Source organism: Cavia porcellus, unplaced genomic scaffold, assembly GCF_034190915.1.
Source record: "Cavia porcellus strain 051 isolate PalLab524CR breed Dunkin Hartley unplaced genomic scaffold, mCavPor4.1 scaffold_10, whole genome shotgun sequence".
NCBI classification, from domain to species: domain Eukaryota; kingdom Metazoa; phylum Chordata; class Mammalia; order Rodentia; family Caviidae; genus Cavia; species Cavia porcellus.
Window position 1 is genome coordinate 85009085 of NW_026947493.1, and position 22859 is coordinate 85031943.

Below are 22859 nucleotides of genomic sequence, written 5' to 3' on the forward strand. Positions count from 1 at the left end.
TAGTGTGTGTCATCACGACTGTCTTACCTCTCGATGGGACCTAACCCCAGCAAGCTCACCCCATCTCCTGGCTCTAATACATCACTAGCAAGGGAACGTGTCGAGGAGTGAGACCACGAAGCTGGTGAGAGGCCAATGGAGCTTCAGTGAAGGAGCACCGTTGCTGAAAAGAGGTGGCTTATGAAAGATTTTCTCTGTGGGCACAGTGCTTTCTGACTTCCACTGAAAACATTCCTTGACATTTGCACGATGGTTTTCAGGGGTTTTGTCATGCAGCTGTGTGGATTGGGCATGAGGCTGGTCCTGTTGTGAAACAGGGGCTCCCAAGATATAAGTTACTTTCAGTTACATCGGACGGCAGCGTGCCCGAACCTGTATTCTGGTGTTTTACTGGCCTTAAAGAAGTAAGGAATATGATAATCTGTCTTCCACGTAGTATTTTCTTCATGTAAACAGTGGGGCTGATGGATGTGTAACTAAGGAACAGCTCATGTATGATGACATGCATGTTATGCACTGTTTCCTTTGAGAAAGAATATTCTGCTAACTGAAAGATCAGTTGGGTTTCTCTAATTGATTTAATTCAATCAGACATGAATGTGCATTATGTAGAAATAATTTGAATTCTTTCTGCTTTATATCCAAATGTGTTACCTGCCATGTGTGTATTTACTGGCACACAAACATACAGGAGTTAAATAAGAAAGAGTCCTTTACTGAGTATCACAGTTCCCATATTTAAATATTTTACTTGTTTTTGTTTTAATTTTGTCCTAATAGTTGCTCCAGATAGCTCTGTATGCCTTGGTTAGTGTGAGTTGTCTTCCACAAGACATCTTGTCTCTCAGGTGCTTTCTTTGTACCTGCCACTAAGAGAAATTAATTTAACGTTCTCGTAGGCTTAGGGGTAAGCTAATTGTTAGAGCTATAGGTCTATTTTTGAAAGGATTTTTTTCTGTTCTGCTGCCAAGACACAGCTTTGTTTTAATTTTGCTCCTCTCCCTTTGTGAAGCAATGCTGTTTTCACATATTTGGAAAAGTCTTAAACTCAAATCACTCCTACAAAATAACAAAATAGCACAAAAATGATTCATAGCTGGGAGCATGAAGAATTAGACATTCTTAAGGCCTGTGCATTAAAGGTATGTCTTCTATAGATTCAATTGAGAGTTTTAGTTTGTAAGTTAGTTCTCAAGGTAAAATACAAATGAGGATATCAGTTTGTTTGAGTTATACATGGGTTGAGTAATTAGGCAAAAAAATTTTAAAAAGTATGGTGTAAATGGCTTGTTTACTTAGTAAATATTGGACTGCTTCTTTGGACCAGGCATTAGGATAGCAAGACCAGAATAGTGATCTTCATCTGTAAAATTTATACTTTAGCATGTAAAAATAAACAGTAAACATGACATATTTAAAAATCATAACTAAAAAGTCATAAGAGTTATGGAAAAAGATTATAAAGTAAAGCTGATTAAGGGGATTGATTAGGATTGAGAGAACGGGAGTGAAAGAATTGAAATATGAGCAGAACAGACAGCTTAGGCTACTGTGAGAAAGTGAGGGGAGAGGGGCTCCAAGAGAGTCCTGCGTTAGAGTGCCAGGCGTCCTCTGAGGCCCCTGGTGGGGGGCAGCGTTGGGCGGCCTCGTCCAGCGGGGAGGCCAGTGCTTCTGCTTGGCACATCGCGGAGGAAGGTGGTCTCATAAAACCGTGACCCTGCATCCTCTTCTGTCCTGTTTCCGCATCTGGCCCTGTGCAACTGTAGCTCTTTCCTATAGTTGAAATGACCATGAAAGAGAAATATTTTGAATTAATTCAGGACATTGAGGCAGCCATGGCATCATAGCTAAAGGGATTTAGGAAAGCAGACTCCCAGAACTGCTTCAGAAAGTGGCAAGAAAGCTGGGAAAAGTGTGCTTCACGCAAGTAGTATTTTGAGGGCAAGTAATGGCAATATGCCTTCTACTGCAATAAAAGCTGTAAAGTTTAAACATTCACTGTACATTTTGTTCATACCATGTACTCATAAATGTGCTTGTTTCTTCCTATAGGAGGAAGTTTCTCTTACCTGAATTATCTTAGTTTTAGGCCCTAATAAAAAATCTGCATGTTATCTCCTTGGGATAAAATAGATAGGAGGAAAGAGTGGGGCTGGCTCATTAAACTGACTATTAGAGTTCAGTGAATAGGACTACAAAGCTAAAAGAATATACAGGTGACTGTAGAAGGCTGTCGTGGTCTGAGCACACACTCTTTTTCCTCTTCTGATTCTCTTACCTTTACATTTTTAGTGAACTTTTTTATTTCTAAGGCTGTCAGGGACTCAGAGCATTTAAAACTGAGAAAATCACTACAGGGTTAAATTCTCTTCTAATATAGAATGTGTCTATTTCAGTATGACAATTTTGGGGCAAGATGATTGGGAAACAGAAAGGAACAGTGGTTTACTGTAGGGGAGCACCAGTCACATACTATTTTCGTGGATTTGAACAAGGCCTTCAACTTGCACACAAGCTAAAAATATTGTCATGAATAACAAAAATCAGTTTAAGCTGGGACTTGACTCATACAATGTTTTTGTTATTTTTTACTTCCTTAGGCAGTGGATACTAAAACTACAGTAATGGTTGTGAAATAATTTAAATGTCAAATTGAGCCTTTGTACATTTGAGTACATATGACATATCTACAATGCAATAAAACAAAACAGAACAGAACATGTGATAGTAGAGTTACAGATGGGGAAAATAGTGTTAAAAGGGAGATAAAGATTCTAGAAGGAAAGAGAGAAGGAAATGACCTAGAAAGGTCAGTGGACGATGAAAGGAAAGCAGGAATAGTGTTAGAACCGGCATACGTCTATGCCAGGGGTGATCCCAAGGAAAGGTGAGTGGAGAAGGACCCTGCAGCGGGCTGTTCCCTGGAGCTGGAGAAGCGCCAGGGAGAACTCTGGGAGCTGGGGAAGGGAAAAGAGAAGGGGAGCTCTCCTGTTTGTCATTGTAACGGTGTGCTGAAGTTTACTGCACTCAGCAGAGTGGAGCAATCAAAATATGCTTTGGGAAACTTGATTTTTTCAGTTTCATAGGAACTGTAGGATCTAGGAGTTGGATTTTATTATTGATTAACATTCTCATGAAGATGAGTGATATTTCCATTGCTTTTCTCTTTGAATATTTTACAAGTCTTTGGAATCTCAGAGAGAAAGAACCCCATTTTTGTCTCTAAAGTGGTTGCAACCTTTGCAATACCCCATAGGTCAGTTGATGAAAAATTTTGTTTAGCACAAAGGGTTGAGAGGTGCTGCCACACATTCCCAGATTCTCATGTCGTGTTGATGCTTGGGAGACCAAAACGACCTGTGGGACTCTTCTGACCTTCCTCACATCTCAAACACGAGCATTTTAAAAATCTCTTTAGAACTGTTTACATACAGTTCTGAGAGGGATAATAATATTTAGGTAATTGGATTTTGATAGGAAGGAAACTGTTACCGTTTTCTTTTATCTTTTTCAGTTTTTGAGTGACTGGAGGAAATGAAATGCTAAATTATGTATTAAAATGAACAAATCTTGATTTAAACTCAGTGTCTACATCTTAATTCAAGAAACACATTTTTTAAAATTAAATTTCTACTATTGCTTCCTCTACCTCTGAGAAACCTTTCTTTTTGAGCAAAGATTAAGAAACTTGTTATTGAATAATTGAAAAGAAGTTATTGAATTGGCCCATTAACCCACCACCATCTTGATATTATCACTATATACTTATGGCAGAAGCTGAGCAACAGGATTTTTCAATAATAAACACAATGAAATACTTCATTTATTTCTAAAGCTTGCAGTTTTAAGGATGGTAGCTAGAAATGCTTCGTTTCTAGGTTGCATTTGGCATTCAGTGTTGTGAGGCACTAATCAGCTAAGTACTGTAATCCTCCTTGCAGGGACAGTCTTACTTGACCTGGAGCTATATACAGCCCATGGGAGCAGCATTAAAAGACGACCTTTCTTTATAGGCCCCTCACTAGGGGACTTTATGATGTCATCCTCGAATGAGTGATGATCTGTGTGTAACTTTTTAGTAATTGAGTTTTGAAATAAAATAATCGTAAGCAAGTAGAGACTTTGCGAATTACCTGATTAAGGATGCCCCCTATGATTTTGCTAGGGCTAGAAGGATTAAATGAAAGCACTGCTGGGCACAGTGTTGATGTATTTTTGTCAACATGATGCTTCGTGCTCGACAGATGTGCATTGGTTGAACTAAAGGTAAAGCTAAAAATGTTAAATATTGTGATATTTTATGTTTTTTTGATAAATTGGTTAAGTTGCTAACAGCCTTGATAGGAATTATGGGAATGGAAATTGAATATTTTATGTTTTATAGAATCATATACTTCTATTAAGTCCTCAACTGTTTTAACAGCTTTGAATTTAAAATTTGCTGGCAATGTTATGCTTAAACTACCTGGGTAGCACTGTGTATTTGTGAAATATTACTTTCATTTATTTGACAGTCTCCACAGTTTATAACATTCTTTGGAAGGTGAAGTTATTTTTCAGATTATTCATTCTTCAAATAGCATATCCTTTTAATTATAAAGTGATAGTTTTATTTATCTATGGTAATAAAGATTGTGATATTTATATAAACATTGTGCTTATAAGCATGAATTTAGAGAAATTAGTCATCAAACTCATTACCTTTAATATTATTATTAAAATAGGATAAATTTCAGTTAAGATTTGAAATATGTGAATATTAATTTTAACTTTTCATGTAATTTTCCCTACTGTATATTTTTAAATGTTTACTGAATTTTCAGAGACTTGATTATTTTATAGTAAATATGAACTGTATGATAGGTGGTGTAGTCAACACAAACCATGTAAAATGATTAAGACTGTAAATATTAAAAGGAAATTATGTTAAAAACATGCTGTAAATATTAAAAGGAAATTATGTTAAAAACATGATGGTTTAATACGTAAAATGAGACTATTTTAATATTCATATATTTCAAATCTTTGGGAAATTAGAAAGTGACTTTAATTAGAAAAGAAACTTCTTGTTTGGAATTTTCTGATCAGACAGTATGATTTTTAGGACCTTGAATTTTAAGGAATTTAGTTGGTAGGGTTTATAATGCAAATTTTTATGTATAGTCAGAATGACATTTATAATTGCTCATTGAGTGTACTTTACAGCTAGAATATTTAGAAATAGACTGACTAGTAGTCCATACGATAAAAAAATGATAAGCAGAATAGAAATGCTACTCGTCAGAATAGATTTCAGATGTTTAAAATGTGATTTTGGTTCCAGTTCAGACCAGTATGCTATGGTGCAAGAGAAAATAATTTTAACAACTACGGTTTTGATAAGAAGAACAAATAGATATTAGGTAAATACAAAGTGAATATAAATGTATGCTGATATTGTGTCAGAAAATAGAGATTAATTGAATCAAGGCAGTAAAAATTAGAACAGTATTAGTGCCACAAATGATTTTATTTTTATTGTAAGATAGTTTTGAAGTCTGTATCTCTTAATTTCTCAGAATATTTGTAGAGCTAAGTGGTACATAGCATCCTAGATGAATTACTCCATTTCTTTGAGTTATATCTTATGGGTTAATTATCATTAAAGGCTTTAAGATTCTTTTGAAAAATGTGTAAGTCATCATTTTCTGTTAGCAATTATATATTACCTGCTTGATAATAATACCAGGAGCAAAGATATGGGTTAGAGACACAGTACTTGAATTTTTATGTATTTTGTTTAGTTTCTTAAAAAAAGTCTAAGAAAATTAGAAGTTTTAAAATTTAAAGGGAAGTATATATGACAATTTATGATATAGTTGGTAGAAGTTTTGATAGAATATTTTAATATTTCAGAGTAACTGACAGCAGATTCTTCAGTGCTTGCTAATCTTACCCTGAAGTCTTACCTTGCTTTGCACGTAGCTTTAATATAACATACAGTGCTGTGCTTTAAAGGGTATTTTTTTTTTAAAAAACCATGTCCACTTTAAGTAACAGTGACAAATCATTCCAATTTCAGATTTTAATCACTGTTCCACTTTTACTTAAATCAAAACATTTCAGCATGGATATAGTGTGATTCACATGCTTCAGGCAAATTTCATAATCTCTACAATGAAGCGATTGCTAGATATAATATCTAATGCAGTTTTCCTGAGGTTTGATTTTTAAAAAGCACTCAGATGGCTTTTCCAGAACTAATTATCAAGTTTTTTTGAAACTGAATTCTGTAATAGAAGATAAATAGTCTTATTTATCAATAAAATAAACAGTATATTATCATTACATAGACTATACAATATTCACTTTGTGCTTGCTTTCCAAAAATTCATGTTATTTCCTTAGGGTATGAATGCAATTGTTTTTTTTCTTAATATTTCTGTAACACCAAGTGTCACGGTAAATACATTACTGGCAATCTTTAACATGTTAAGCTTTCATTTAGATAAATGAACTTGGTGAATTTTTTTATATATAAGATTACAGTTCCTAAGATACTGATGAGGGTTTTAGAACCATTTAGCTTCTTGAGATCAAGGATCGTATCTTATTCCTGTGTTCCTAATCTATATTATAGCATGTAGCATTTAGTTCTTATTTAATATATCTGTTGAAATAGCATGTGGGTTAAGCTGTGAATCTGTGCCTCTTATGTGCTCTAGAAAGCACAAAATCCCTCAGATTAAACGGCGATATAGGTTTGAATAACTGGCTAGTAGCAAAAGTGCGACTAAGAGATGCAGATCGTTTTACTGTAGTTTGCTTTCCACGGGCAGCAGTTCCGTGTTAGAGTTTTTCTTCTTGAGTTGTTTCACATAGAAACAATGAGCAAAGTAAAATGAATGTGCATAACATGGTGTTATATAAGGTTAGTACCATATTTAATTTGAGTTTCCTATTTTTGGCTGTAAATTTCAAACTGTAAAAGTTACTTTTAGGTGGCAGGTATAAAAGATTTGTAAGCTGGGTGTGGTAGTACATGCCTGTAACCCAGTACTCAGGAGGCTGAGTCAGAAGGATTGCTGTGAATTCGAGGCCATCCTGGGCTACAAAGTGAGTGTAGACCTGTCTGAACTATGTAGGGAGCCCGTGTCATAAAATGACACAAAACAAAACAAATTTGTAATTCAGTTCTAAATGTTTTATATATCAATAGAAAAAAAATCCTACATCCACTTACTTTGTTATGAAATAATCAAGAGCCTAGTCCCTTTATTTACTCTAACATTTTTTCGTTAATGGTCCCAGGTTAAATTCTACTCTGGCCTTGTATGGATGTGTGATTTTTAGAGGTGAACTTTACCCAGAAGCTGTTCCTGTCAGCAGTAATTTTTGGCAGGCAGGTGTGTGAGTGTTAGAGACTCCTGGGAAGCCCCTGCTAATCAGCCACCATCATGTAGTAGGCAGCTCAGATCGCTGCGGCAACGACCCTTAAGGGGCACAATGGCTTCCTAATGTCCACTTTGAGGCTCCTGTCTCAAGACCCTGGCCGTTAACTTCCTTAGCCTTCTCTTCTTGAGCCTATTCAATTGATTCTTGTAGCCTTTTGTATGGAAAAAACCCAAGATGGTTTCTGTTTTCATTAGTGAACACTTGTGGACAGATAACATGGGCAGTTTGTATTCCAGATGTGGGCAAAAGGGATTCAGTCACAAGGGACACTTAGGAGAGAGTGGTGATTTTCCTGGATCATGTCTTTCTACTCTGTCTTTCCTATGTTTGCTTTTGGACAAAAACAAAAACAAAAATAAAAACAAAAACAAACACCAGTCCAACCAAAACCTTAAGAAATTCATAATCTGGCTATTGAATCTTGGTCATCTTTAACTTCAGTGGCCTTGTTTTTTCTTACAGATTTGCTAAGTTATATTAGTGTTTGAGAGGCAGGTTGATAACTTGTTAAGTGTTCTCTGCGAATGTACAGAAATGTGGGGAGAAGTTAGGTGTGAAGACTGGTACAGCAGTATCACCAAGCAGACCTTAATCTTAATGAGATTGAATAAAACAGAAATCCTCTCTGATGTCTAGGGTTTTATGATCAATGATTATCATTGATACTTCTTTAAGTTATTCATCTCAAGTTAGACAATAAAGAAGGGCTGGACGCGTATGATATAAGACGAAGATTTAGATGACCATTACTAGGGGTGATCTAGGTAAATGAATGACAGTGATTTTTAAAAGCTGGCATTTAGTTTTCATGAGAAAGTAGTCAACTCTTTAGGCAAGTCTTTTGACTGCAGTACAGTTTCAGATCACTCTTACTAAGGTATTATAAACTGAGACAATCAAAGGAGGTATTTTTCTAAGCTCCTAGATAATAATTGGGGTACAGCCAGAGTGCAGCCAGTCCGGCAAAGAAGTGAAAAAAAAAGATTATTTTACAGCAGCAAAGTACGATAATGATTAACTAATTGTCAAGGATAACTACTCTTCATGTATATAGTGGTGTAGACAGCTAATAACCACATTACCTTTTATATGACTTGTTCAAGCTAAGTAAAATTAATATTATTAAGACTTTTGTATGATATGTGTTTAAAGTGAAAAAAAAGGCCAAATGAAGTATTTTAATTTGTCCATCAACTTGGCAGTGAATCAACAAAATGTAAAATTGCTTGAATGTTGCTATTCTTATTGTTCTTTTTCGTTTGTTACTTAGGAAAAGAAGTCCATCAGTGTCCAGAGATCAGGACAGAAGATACGACCAAAGGGAAGAAAGCGAGGAATATTCACAGTATGCTCCTTCTGATAGCGCAATGCCTAGATCTCCATCAGATTATGCTGATAGACGATCTCAACGTGAACCTCCATTTTATGAAGAATCTGATCATTTAAATTACAGGGACTCCAACAGGAGAAGTCACAGGCATTCCAAAGAATACATTGTAGATGATGAGGATGTGGAGAGCAGAGATGAATATGACAGACAGAGGAGAGAAGAGGAGTACCAGGCCCGCTACCGAAGCGATCCAAATTTGGCTCGTTACCCAGTCAAGCCTCAGCCGTATGAAGAACAAATGCGTATCCATGCCGAGGTGTCCCGTGCGAGGCATGAGAGAAGGCACAGTGATGTGTCCTTGGCAAATGCGGAGCTGGAGGATTCCAGGGTTTCTCTGTTAAGGATGGATCGGCCAACAAGGCAAAGATCTACATCCGAACGCAGAGCTGCCATGGAAAATCAGAGATCATATTCAATGGAAAGAACTCGAGAGGCTCAGGGACAAAGTTCTTACCCACAAAGGACCACAAACCATAGTCCTCCTACCCCTCGGAGGAGCCCGATACCCCTCGATAGACCAGACTTGAGACGCACTGACTCACTAAGGAAACAGCACCACTTAGACCCCAGCTCTGCCGTACGGAAAACGAAAAGGGAAAAGATGGAAACGATGCTGAGGAATGATTCCCTCAGTTCAGACCAGTCGGAGTCAGTGAGACCACCGCCACCAAAGCCTCATAAATCAAAGAAAGGAGGTAAAATGCGGCAGGTTTCACTGAGCAGTTCAGAGGAGGAGATGGCGTCCACGCCGGAGTATACCAGTTGCGATGATGTTGAGATTGAAAGTGAGAGTGTAAGTGAGAAAGGTAAGCTTCCCATTCTAGATTGTACGTCATACAGTGATTGACTTTCCACAGTTAGATATTCCTACGTGTGTTTAAAGTCTTTGAAGCATGTGAAGAAAACCTCAGATTAGAAAAAACGGAGTGTCTTCTTTGTTAAAGTAGTAGAAAAGTCTGTTTTCAAAAATGCTTTCTCGCTTGGTTTCTGAAATTTTTTCTTGCATTTCTTGATGAAATTTTAAGAATTTTAGCTTTAATTTAAAAAAACACTTATTTTTTGTGTCTCCTTGTAAAAGTATAATATGCAGCCATCTTCAAGGTATAAAGAGTGAAATACAGGTTATCTGCATTCCCTTCTCCCATAGGGCCATTGTGAACCTTTTATTTTTTTCTTTTCAACTATGCATGTATAGCTTATAGATTTATAAAATTGACAATTTTTTTTGTCTTTTTCCTTTTTATCGGTACCAGGGATCAAACTCACGATTGCCTGCTTGCAAGGCAGGCACTTGTGCCGCTGAGCTAAATCCCCAGCCAACAATGTACTTTTAAAACATACTTTTATGTCTTGAGTTTTTTTCAGTTGATTTTTTAAAGTAGTAAATATTCTCTAAAAGTCTACTGCAGTGGCCGTACCACTGTTCTATCATGAGAGTGTTACATAGCTAAGCGTTGGAGGCTCTGCAGCTGCTTGCAGCATCCTTTTACATAATTTTTGCCACCCTGTCTGAGTATGTCAAAGGTATATATTTGTGCTTTGGATTTTTTTTTAAAGCTTCAATTCAGATTTGCAAACCATTTTCCAGAAAGGTTGTAAGGGTCTCTTCTTCTGTCAGATGTGCTTGAGCTTTTGGTCTAAAGGCACCAAAGCCTTGGCAGTTAAATAGGAGACACACACACACACACACACACACACACACACACACACACTTGCACACTCACACCCTCACATTCTTTCTTGTTTGAATTTGCTTATGAGGTTGATGTTTAAAAATTTTTAAATATGCTTACTTGTGTATGTTACTTGATTTATTACAATATTCTTTCCTGCCCATCTTTCTGTTGGATAGTAATTTATCTTTCTTTCATTGATTTATAAGAACTTTTAAAATATACTAGAGTTTTACTTCATTTAACTGTTATTTGTTGCAATTTATTTCCTATTTTGATATTTGTTAATTGTACTTATTTAGGAATATTGAATTTGATGCAAAATCAAATCTTTATATCTTTGACTTTTTCATTATTCACCATTAGAAACCTTCATTCATCCCCAAATCAGTTATAACAACATTTAGCTTTATATTTTATCAATTTTATTTTTCCATAATTTTGGAGTTTACTTTGGTGTATAACGAATGCACCAGAGTGATGAGAACATGTACAATCCTGCTCCTCGCCTCCCCAGTTTTATTATGCCACTTGGAGATGAGTCCATTTCCTCGTTAAGAATGAAGAGGAATTAAAATGAGAATTCAGGAAGGCAGCTAGATTGAAGTTAATGTAGTCATTTTATATCATATAATGTAGTCACTTACATCAAAAGGTAATTAGTTTGAAAATATAAATGAAGAGTGGTTCCTATTCTGACCCCATAACTGAAAATGTGATTTAAAAATAATTAACAAGGAATAAGGGGACCTGTAGGAAGAACCCTAGAGACTTACTGGGCAGCATAAAAGAAAATGTGAGTTCATTTCATGTTCCCAAGTAGAAAGACTTAGTACTATAAACATACTTGCCAAATAATCCTTCAAATTAATAAAATTATATTCATAATCTCAATTGGACCCTCAGTTGGGATTTCTATTTTCAAAGTTAATGTGAAAAGCAAAAATACTGGTAAGAATAAGAGTAGTGATTAAGGATTTATCCGACATAGTAATAAAGTGACAGTAATTGAAAGTGTGATATTGATAGAACATTTGACAGATCAGTAGAATTCTAAATAAATAAATGACAGAAATATTAAAAGCACCGTAATCCAAGGGAAATGAGTTAAATAATTCAACAACTGAATTGAAGAAAATGCATATGCAGTTGGAATAAATTAATAGATTTATTTTATACTGTATTTGACTGATATACCATCTGAAAATTATACTCATTGAAGAATAATTATTCCAAAGAGAACCATATGTACTGTATTAATCAAGTTTAATATACAATATTTAGAAATTTTATTTTCTCTAAGCTGTGATACTACTTCCTTAAGTATATTTAATAATCTTTAGTGTGGTCATTTTCCACACTTGTCAGATTGTATAATAATACTACTACTAGAAAAGGATATTCTTGTTATTTTTGGAAGCTTAGATTATGTTCCATATGTTAGGTACTTATATTAATGTTTGCTAAAGTAATTCCTTTATGTTGCTACATAAACACGTGAAAAACAAAATAGAAGTGCGTCAGTACAGTACTTGAAAGCTTGTCTTACATTTTGTTTATGAATTTGAAGTATTTATTTATAAACTATCTCATATAAAACGAGCTATATATGAATTAAATTAAGATCATATGTGATATTATTTAGCAAAACTAAAACATTTATTAAATGTAGAAGGAAACTGAGTGTCACATTAGAATTGTTGGTAGATGTTTTTGGAGATAGTCCTTTTTGTCACTTTCTAATAATTTGTTTCACAGAGCATAGTTTCTGTGAGTGTTATTCTTAAAGAGAAAAAAAATAAAAACAATGATACAGAATTTCAAAATAAGATGATAGAAGATTAACAAGGTAAATATATTATGTATTCTCTTCAGAGTAGTTGCTCAGATTACAAGATACAGGCATGAAAAATTGGTCAAACTATATAAGCACAAACTGTTCTTTTCAATGAACTAATAAAAATTAGATCATTGTGTAATTACCTCAGCTACCTTGCATATACATGTATGTGTTTATGTTTTTTCTTTTCCTTTCCCTCTTTTCTCCTTTATTTCATTCCAGTTCTTTCCTTTTGAGCAGTTTCCTTCCCTTTCACAATACAATTGTACATTTTGAATCTCATTTACTCTTCCATTTTCTCATACTAAAGAGACAATATGATGTTTATACATGTGAGTCTGATTTATTTCACTTACAAGTATGGTCTCAAGTTGCAAAGCCTTGAAGTTATCCTTCTTTATAGCTGAGTAGTACTCCATTGTATAAAAATACATCTTTTTTATCCATTCTGCAGTTGATGGGAATTTGGATTTTTTTAAAGATTTAGCTATATTTATAAATATTTATACATATAAATATTTATAAATTGTTTATATATATAAATATTTATAAATTGTGGATGCAAATATGTCACTGTGGTATGATGTTTTCATTTCTCCTGGGAAAATACCCAGAAGGTAAATAGCAGGTTCAAATGGGACCTGTAATCCTAGCTTTTTGAAGAATCTCCACACTGATTTCTAGAGTGGTTGTACCAGTCTACTCTCCCACCAAGAGTGGAGACGCATTCTTTTTTTTCCTCATAGCTCTTCTGGCTTTTGTTATTGGTTGAATTCTTGATGATAGCAGTTGTTTTTTTGGGTAAGATGAAATCTCAGTGTTGTTTAATTTTCCTAACATTATTTTTGACATGTTTCAAGATTTGGTACAAAAAATCTGAATAAAGTAAGTTTTGCCTGTTTAATATTTCTTCGATAATTGAATGTAGTGAGGAGAAGTTGTACTTGCTCAGACACTGGAAATTATAGAGAAGAGAAAGAAATGACTTCTCTTTATTACAGAAGCATTTTAATTATTGTGGAAAAAGCATCAGTCTGATTTTGGAATAAGCTTTTAAAGGTCTCTAACATTGTGATTCATGACCATCCTTGGTGTTTGTCTAATTTTGGGCATGTCTTCCTAATAATTAAAGAAGTTTCCTTACTGGCATTTAAACACATTTTTCCTTTCTTATTTATATGTGTGGCTTTTTAAAGATCGTCATGCCATTGTTTTATTATTTCTAGGCTAAGTAACTCCAGAGAATGTGTTTTACCACTCAGATACGTTTCTCATTATCTTGACTCTTCTGTTCCTTTTTTATTTTAATGCACTACCTTTCAACACTGTGAAAGACAAATTTGGATCAAGTGATTTAGAATGTTAACCTGAACTGTCATAGATAGTAACAGGCAATTATCATTGTGGGAGCATTTTCCAGGCCCTCGTAGGTCGTGGCTTCTGCCACATGGCAAGATCTTTCTTGCTCTTTAAATAATAGAATTCTATTGGCAGTATGTGGCAAGCATGTAACTCATTCAACTTAAAATTCTTGCTTCCCCTGTATCTTTTGGCTCTTCTGTTTTTTCTTATTTTATTTTCATTGGTGCATTGATGACTTTGACTTTTACTCATTTGACACCTGGATGAATTTCATTATTCTCAGTATCAAAGAATTTCATTCAAAGTTGCAATCAGTGTCACTTTCTCTGTTATTTTCTTTTTAAAATATTTTTTATTTAAGAGAAAAACACAAAAACAAAAATCAAGAGAGACAAACGACAATAACAAGTCAATGCAATAACAATATAGGTTTACAAGACAAGATGATAGGAATTTGACAATGGTAATACTACATATTGTTACCTTCAAAAGCATTGCTTAGAATAATATATATAGACATGTGAAGTTGATCTAATCATATGAATATTAACTGTTCTTTTTCAGTAGCTAATATAATTAATAGTATAGTCATTTTAGCTATTATATATATATATATATATATATATGATACAAATTTGTGTCTTTTCCTTTTCTCTTCCTTCTTTCCTCCTTTCCCCATTCCAATTACTTTTCCTCTTTGAGCAGTTTCTTACCTTTACTATATTATTTATTGTAGATTTTAGATCATATATACTTTTTCAGTTTCTTATACTAGGGAGACAATATAGTATTTACACATGTGAGTTTGATTTACTTCACTTATGAATGTGGTCTCAAGTCACGTCCATTTACTTATAAAAGTCTCAATGTAATCTTTATTTATAGCTGAGTAGTACTCCATTGTCTTAAAATATCATATCTTATTTTTATCCATTCCTTGATTGATGGGCGCTTGGGTTGGATTTGGATATTACAAATTGTGCTGCTATAAATGTGGGTACACATATATCACTGTGGTAATCTTTTCAGTTCTTCTGGGAAAATGCTGAGAAGTGGGTTAGCTGGGTCAAATGGAATCTCTAATCCTAGCTTTTTGAGGTGTCTTCACACAGGTTTTCACAGTGGTTGCACCAAGCTTGCAATCCCACAAATGAGAAAAGAGTTCCTTTTTCAGCACAGCCCCTCTAGCATTTGTTATTGGTTGATTTCTTGATCTTGGCCATTTTTTCTGGGATGAGATGGAAACTCAGTGTTGTTTTAATTTGCATTTGCCGAATGACCCTTGATGTTGAACATTTTTTCATATATTTATTTGCCATGTGTATTTCTTCAAATCAGAAGTGTGTATTCATCTCAGATGCCCATTTTTGGATTGGTCCTTGAATTTTGGGGGCCTGATTTTCTTTAATTCTTATAGGTTCTAGATAGAAGTCCTTTGTCTGAGGGACTTTTGGTTAAGATATTTTCCCAATTTGTGGGTTTTCTTTTTACTCTTTTGAGTATTTATTTTGACATGCAAAAACTTTTTAATAAGATGAGATCCCAGCTGTTGATTCTAGGAAGTATTTCCTGTGCAGTTTGATTTCTGTGTGTGAACTCTGCATACTCCTATGTTGTCAAGATTTTTACCTACTTTGTCTTCCAGCAGATCTGTTTTAATATTTAGATCTTTGATCCATTTTGACTTTAGTGTATGGCAATGGACGTGGATCTAGTTTTAGTTTTCGGCTTATGGAGAGCCAGTTTTTCCAGCACCACTTATTAAAGAGGCTGTCTTTCTTCCAGTATACATGTTTGGCCCCTTTGTCAAAGATGAGATGGCTGAATGTGTTTGTAGTTGTGGCTGTATCTTCTTACCTATTCTATTGATCTTCAGCTCTGTTATTATTCCAGTGCCATGCTGGTACACAGTAGCTTTGTAATATCATTTCAAGTTAGGGCCTGTGATACCTCCTGCCTTACCTTTGTTGCCCAGAATTGCCTTTGCTGTTCTAGGTCTCTTCTGGTTCCAGATGAATTTTAGAGATGATTTCTCTACATCTGTGAGGTATGCAAATAGTATTTTGATTAGAATTGCATTAAATCTGTGTAACAATTTTGGGAGAATGGCCATTTTCACAATGTTTATTCTTCCTATCCATGAACAGGGAGTGTCTTTCCATTTTCTGAAATATTTTTCAATCTTTTTCAGAGTGTTATAATTTTCCCTGAATAGATTTTTACTTCCTTTGTTAGATTGATTCCTAAGTATTTCATTTTTTGAATGTTATAGTGAAAGATACGGTTTCCCTTATTTCCCTTTCAGTGAATTTGTTCTTTGTGTACAAGAATGCTATTGATTTTTGGGTGTTGACGGAGTCTAGCCACATTACTAAATTTGGTCATTGCATCTGGAAGCCTTTCATTGGAGTTTTGGGAGTCTTCTATGTAGAGCATCATATCATCTGCAAATAATAATAATTTAACTTTCTCCTTTTCTATCCTCGTTCCTATTTCTCTTGTCTAATTGCTCTGGCTAATGTTTCCAGAACTGTATTGAATAGAAGTGGTGATAATGGACATCCTTGTCTTGTTCCTGATTTTAGGTTGAAAGTTTTCAGATTTGCCCATTTAGTATGATGTTGGCTGTTGGTTTATCATATATGGCTTTTATAAGATTGAGGTAAAGCCCATCTATTCTGTTCTGTAGGGTTTCATCATGATGGAGTGTTGGATTTTGTCGAAAACTTTTTCCACATCTGTTGAGATGATCATGTGATTGTTGTCTTTGCTTCTGTTGATAGGGTGTATTATGTTTATTGATTTGTGTGTATTGAACCAACCCTGCATTCCTGGGATGAATCCCACTTGATTATGGTGTATAATATTCTTGACTTGTTGGATTCTATTTGACAGTATTGTGTTGAGTATTTATATCTATGTTTATTAGAGAGATTGGCCTATAATTTTCTTTTTTGGTTGGGTCTTTCTCTGGTTTACTGTAATACTTGCCTCCAGGAATGAGTTAGGGAGACTTGCTTCCCTTTCTATTTCATTGAGGAGTTTGAGCAGTGTTGCATTAAGTCTTCCCTAAATTTCTCATAGAATTCAGCAGTGAATCCATCAGGACACGGGCTTTTCTTTGTTGGTAAGGTTCTAATTTCATTTTCAATTTCATTAACTAAAATTGGGTTATTCAGCAGTTTTACATCTTCTTGATTCAGCTTTGGTAATTCATATCCTTCCAGGAATCTGTCCATTTCTTCTGTATTAACAGACTTACGAGAGTAAAGGTTTTCGAAGTAGATATTGATGATCTTCTATATTTCCAGGGGGTTTGTAGTGATTTCACCCTTGGCATTTCTTATTAAGTGGATTTGAGTTTTTTCTTTCCTCTTTTTGATAAGTGGGCTAAGAGTTTATCAATTTTATATATTCTTTCAAAGAACCAACTCTTTGATTCATTGATTCTTTATATTGTTTTCTTAGTCTCAATTACATTTATTTCTGCTCTGATCTTTAAAATTTGCTCCCATCTTTTTGCTTTGGGCTTGACTTGCCATTCTTTTTCTAGAAGTTTGAGGTGTAGCTTTGGGTTGTTTACTTGTGTTCATTTCATTTTCCTTATGTGGGATTTCAGTGCTATCAATTTCCCTCTGAGGACTGCTTTCATTGTGTCCCACAGGTTCCATTAATTTGTATTTGCATTTTCTTTTGATTGTAGATATTTCTTCTTAATTTGTTCTGTGACCCATTGGTTGTCTAGGAGAATGTCATTTAATTTCCATATGTTTATGGGGTTCTTGTAAGGTTTTTGGTCATTAATTTCCAATTTTATTGTGCCATGGTCAGATAATATGCATGGAATTATTTCAGTTCCTTTGCATTTACTTAAGCATGTTCTGTGAGCTTTATGTGATCTATTTTAGAGAATGGCCCATGTGCACTTTAGAAGAATAGGTATTCTGATGTTGGGTGGAACACTTGGTACACATCTATTAGGCCCATTTGTGCACAAATTTGATTCAGTTCTGTTATTTCTGTGCTGATTTTTTGTTTGGTTTATCTGTCTCTGTGACAATAGTGTGTTATGGTCCCCTGTTGTGACTGTATTATTGTTCATTTGATTTTTAATATCTATTAAGATTTTTCTTACATAGTTGGTTGCTCCCATGTTTGGTGCAAATATATTTATGATTGCAGTCTGTTATTTTTCATATTTTTCCTTAACAAGTATGTAGTGACCTTTTAAAAAATCTCTTTTGATCATTCTTGGTTTAAAATTCACATTGTCTACAAACAGAATAGCTACCCATGCTTTTTTCTGGCATCCTGTTGCATAGAGTATTGCTTTCCATCCTTTGACTTTTGGTCTATGAAATGAATTTCCTTCAGAGTTAAATGTGTTTCTTGTACACAGCATATTGATTTTTTTTTTTTTTTTTTTTTTTGTACCAGTGATCAAACTCATGACCTCACGCTTGGGAGGCAGGCACTTATACCTCTGAGCTAAATCCCCAACCCTTTGGATTTTGTTTCTTAATCCACTCTGCCAGTCTGTTTCTTTTTATTGGTGAGTTGAGACCATTTACATTGAAGTATATAATTGATATGTACTCACTTATCACTGTCATGTTACCTTTCTGTTGTTGATTTTCTACTTTTCCTGTTTGTTTGCCCGGCTTAATGGTTTTCTTCTGTTGTTGGGATTGTAGTTATCTTTGTTTCTTTGTAGAGTGTCTTTCAGTACTCTTTGAGGTGTTAGTTTTTCTTTGTTTGTCAGTTGTTCTTTGGGGGAAGTATCTTATTTCTCCATCAGTATTCAAAGATAGTTTTTCAGGGTACATCAATCTGGGTTGAAAGATGTCTTTTTTTCAGGACCTGAGATACTTTACTCCAAGCTCTTCTTGACTTGAAGGTTTGTATTGAGAAGTCTATTGTAATTCTGATAGGCTTTTCTTCATAGATGATCTTTTTTTTCTTTGACAGCTTTTAGTATTCTGTTTTTTGTGCTGAATTTCTGATATCCTAATTATTATGTGTCTGGGTGAAGATTTATTTTGGTTATGGTTAATTGGGTGCTTTATTTAGCTGTGTATCAGATTCTCTTTTCATGTTTGGAGAATTTTCTGCTATTATTTCTGTAAATAGTCTTTGTGTGTAATTTGTGTTGACCCCTGTTTTTCTCATTGACATCTATCAGTCTTATATTGTTTCTTTTTGTGTCATTTTGCAGCTGTTGAATTGTTTCCTGGTTTCTTGTTACTTTTAAGAGATCTTTTCTTTTGTTATCATAAGCTTCCATCCTTTCTTCAAGGTCTGAGAGTCAGTCTTCAGCTTCATTCAGGTGATTTTGCCAACTTTCAATGGAAGTTTTAATTTTCTGAATATTCTTTTGAATCTGTTTTATGCATTCTTAACTTTTTTTTAAAACTTTTTAAAATTTTTTTTTAACTTTTTATCGATACCGGGGATCAAACTCACGACTGCCTGCTGGCAAGGCAGGTGCTTATGCTGCTGAGCTAAATCCCCAGCCCCCTGTTTTATGTATTCTAATTCTGTCTTATATTGTTCATTCAAGGTTTCCATCATTTTCTTATCTTCCTCTATTTTTATATAGATATTCTCTAGGTACATACAACGTTTCTTTCATAATGTTTATCATTTCATTTTTTACCTGAGAGATTATTTCTGATCTGGTTTCCTCTATAGCTTCATGGAATTTTTGTTTTACTTCAGTTGCTATCATTTCAGAAAGTTCAGTTGTGTGGTTCCCAGGGTCTTCCATTTCAGCATCTCTTGGGTTTGTTCTTGGTGGGCTGGAGGACTGAGACTGCATCTTGCTCTTTTGTTTTGTCATTTTCCTCTGGGACCCATGTGGCTGGCACCCTCCCAATGGGTTGCACTGGAACACTGCACTGGGCAGAGCTTTAATGCTCTGATATCCCTGTGGCTAGCCAGGGTGCACTCCTGAACTAAGGCCCTGGAGCCTTTTGCTCTATTGCCTGTAAGACTGGCTGGGTGTTTCCCTGATGTGCTGCGGTAGGTTGCTCTGGAACGCTGGGCTGGGCAGATCTTGAATCCTCCAGGTAGCTAGTGCAGACGCACCCCTGGAGTGTGCTGCTGGGAAGTTATACCTGTCTGGGAGGCGTTTAGAACCTCCAGGACCCAGGCAGCTAGACAGAGTGCGCCCCCAGAGTGTAGCAGTGCTGGGGCCTTGCTTCTGGCTGGTAGAAGTTCAGAACCTCTGGGATCCAGTTGGTTAGGCAGAGTGGAGTATCTATCCATTATATTCTAATGAATGATGCTCTTGATTACATGATTGCCATTCTTTCTGTAAAGTGCCATTTAATAGGCACTTTAGGTTTAATAGGAAGAGGAAGTGTTAGTTTAGTGTTTAAGATCAAATCTTGGGTGTGTTATTTATTAACAACATGATCTTGTCCTGCCTTTTAAGATTTATTTTCTTACCTATAAACTTGCAAATCATAATAATGGCGTTTTTAGTGTTTGGTAATTGTAGGAATCAAATATTATTTGTCAAGTAGCAGATACTCAAATGATTTTTAGATTCTTTATTTAGTGTTCTGTGTAGTCAAGATTTCTATAGGACTACACTCAAGTGTTTTGAATGAAGACGTAATTGTTGGCACATGGGCTATAGTCATTTGTGGTGATTTCACCTTTTCCAGATTCTGCCCTGTCTTCTAGGCTTAGAAGGATATACTTGTTTAGATGTACTTTGGAGATGTGATTCCATGTCTCATTAATATTAAACACCTTTTTACTCATGTGTCTGCCAAGTGCTTTTTCATTGCATATTATTTGCAAGGTGTGGGATTGGGTCCAGTGAAGAATGTAGAGATGAAAAACATATTGTTTCTACCCTCAGGGAATCGAAAGTCTAAAATAACCAGCAGTTTAAGGTGGTTGTACTGTAAAGCATCAGAGGAGAGAGGAACTAGTCATCTCTCTTGATTTTGTGTGCCTTGTTAAAATTTGTATCACTTTTCTAATCAGTGTGATGCAGTTGCTTTCCTTAATGCTAATTGATTGCTTCAGTGTACTTTGTGCTGGTGCTTTGACTGAACTTTGCCAATAACAGATAGGGCTTGCTTGTACTTTTCCTCATGTCATTATTAACAGTAAATTCATGAGCTGCATCAACTTTGTCAGCCTTATCAGAGTAAGTACTCAAGGTTCACCCAGTAGCCAGATGGGCCATGCAATCACAGTTTCTTTTATGTTAATCTTAGTTAGTAATATTTACAAAACACTCAAATCATACACAATAATAAGTAGGTTACAGAATGCTAAGAACAGCAGCTGCATGATTCTAAGAGGAGTAACGGAAGCCAAGTTAGAGTCAATGGAGATGGGAAAAGTCACCCCAAGAGGTCAGAGGTGATTATAACCTGGCAGCACTGCTGGGAGAAGGCTGGAGCTTGTTGAGACTGAGAGCTGGTTCCAAGTGGGCAAGGTGATGGAGCCGAACTGAAGCCAGGCTACCGAGCTGGAGGGTAAAGTCCATGGCCTAAGGACCACATGCTGCTTTCACCAGGACCTGGGGACTGTGGCACTGCTGTGCCCCGGTGTTGGGTATCTCTCCTTTACATAATTCCAGTGAGGGGTTTTGTTGTGTCATTTGTTGGTTGGTGCATCTGATAAGCACACAAGCAAGTGTATTAGTTACATGTTACAGGTATCCATTTATTTCTGATTTAATTTTTGGGAATTGAACTCAGGACCTCGCACTTGCCAGGCAGGCACTGTGCTGCTGAGCTATATCCCCTTCCCTGATTTAATTTAATAAATTGGACAATTTTATTAACACGATCTAGATTCATTTTTTATTAATTCATGACTTGTGATCATGCCAGGCAGCTGGAAGTTGCTTCTGTGGGTAAGTTTGTTGCGTCCAACATCTGGTGGTTATCTGTTTGCAGATGCAAATTAACAAGTCATTTTGTCTCAGCGTTTGTACTCAGAAAGGACCAAGCGCCTGTGTCATAAAATGGAAATGCTCAGGGTGAAGCACAGCCTGGCACCTACTGTGCGATGCAACATGCAGTCACTCAGAACAAGGCCACCTGGGGCTGCACAGTCAGGTTAGGAAAGCACAAACCCATCTCTTTTTCTTTTTCTTTGGAAGTTATGGAACAGATGAGTCTTAGGTTGCTGGTGTTGTGATATCTCTGAATTTAAATATTGGGTATCTTTCTCAAAATTTAAAATGTTTTTAAGTCTTAAAACATACTATTGGCTTTGTAATTTTGCTTTTGATTTGCTTACTGAAAATCTAGATGTGGTATCTCAGCCTCCACATTATTGTCATTTGGGGCTGAATGATCATTTTGTGGGATTCTCTTGTGCTTTCTGTGTTTGGCAGCATCCTTAGCCTCTCCTGGGAGATAGCAGTGGAACTCAACCCTAGTTTTGACATTCTGATATCTCCCCAGCCGTGGCCAAATACCTCTGGGATAGAACTCCTCTCCCCACTGCTTGCCCCTCATCTTTGACCCTTGTTCTCCTCCTCTCCTCACTTTCAGAACCAATGGGTGTGTGTGTGTGTGTGTGTGTGTGTGTGTGTGTGTGTGTGACAACCAGTATTTAAAAAACAAGTTTAAAAGAGTGGATTAGAAAAGTGTAGAAAATACCAGAGAAATGTACAGAGTAAGTATTACAGTTCTGTAAAGCATTTTTAGTTTTGATGTTTAGTTGTGAGTGCTTACTTTGTAGCAGTAATGGAGAAACTTTTAGGGACCAGATGCCCAAACTGTTAGTGATGCCATTGCTTGGTTCTGTAGTCCTTTCTGAGCGTGCATGTGGCCCCTGTGTGCAGTCATCCAGTGCTTGGTGGCTGGGTGGCTGGGCTTGTGTGTGGACAGAGAGGGCTCTGCGTGCCTCTAGTGGCATGTGTGCCATAGGTGCATTCACTGCTCCCTAGTCTCAGTCTAAACATACACTGCAGTTGTCTCTTGGCACCTGAAGGGGATTATTTCCAGGACTCCTAATAGATACTCATGTCTGAGAATGTTCAATTTACTTTTATAAAATGGCATAGTTTTGCATGTAATCTGTACATGTTCTCCTGTATGTTTTGGCCATATTTAGATGGCTCATAATACCTAGCAGAATATACTTATTAGGCTGTATCCGTTAGAGAGTTAAGACAAGGAAA

At 35.7% G+C, this 22859-nt stretch overlaps 1 protein-coding gene across 48 annotated transcripts in view; it reads left to right on the forward strand.

Moving 5' to 3' along the window:
• Rims2 (regulating synaptic membrane exocytosis 2) overlaps positions 1–22859 on the forward strand; it is a 518293-nt gene that overhangs the window by 237723 nt on the left and 257711 nt on the right. For all 48 annotated transcript variants that reach the window (XM_063257715.1, XM_063257709.1, XM_063257711.1 and 45 more), the window contains one exon: positions 8705–9630. In XM_063257715.1, the coding sequence (XP_063113785.1) occupies positions 8705–9630 (926 nt within the window). The remainder of the gene's footprint in view (positions 1–8704; positions 9631–22859) is intronic.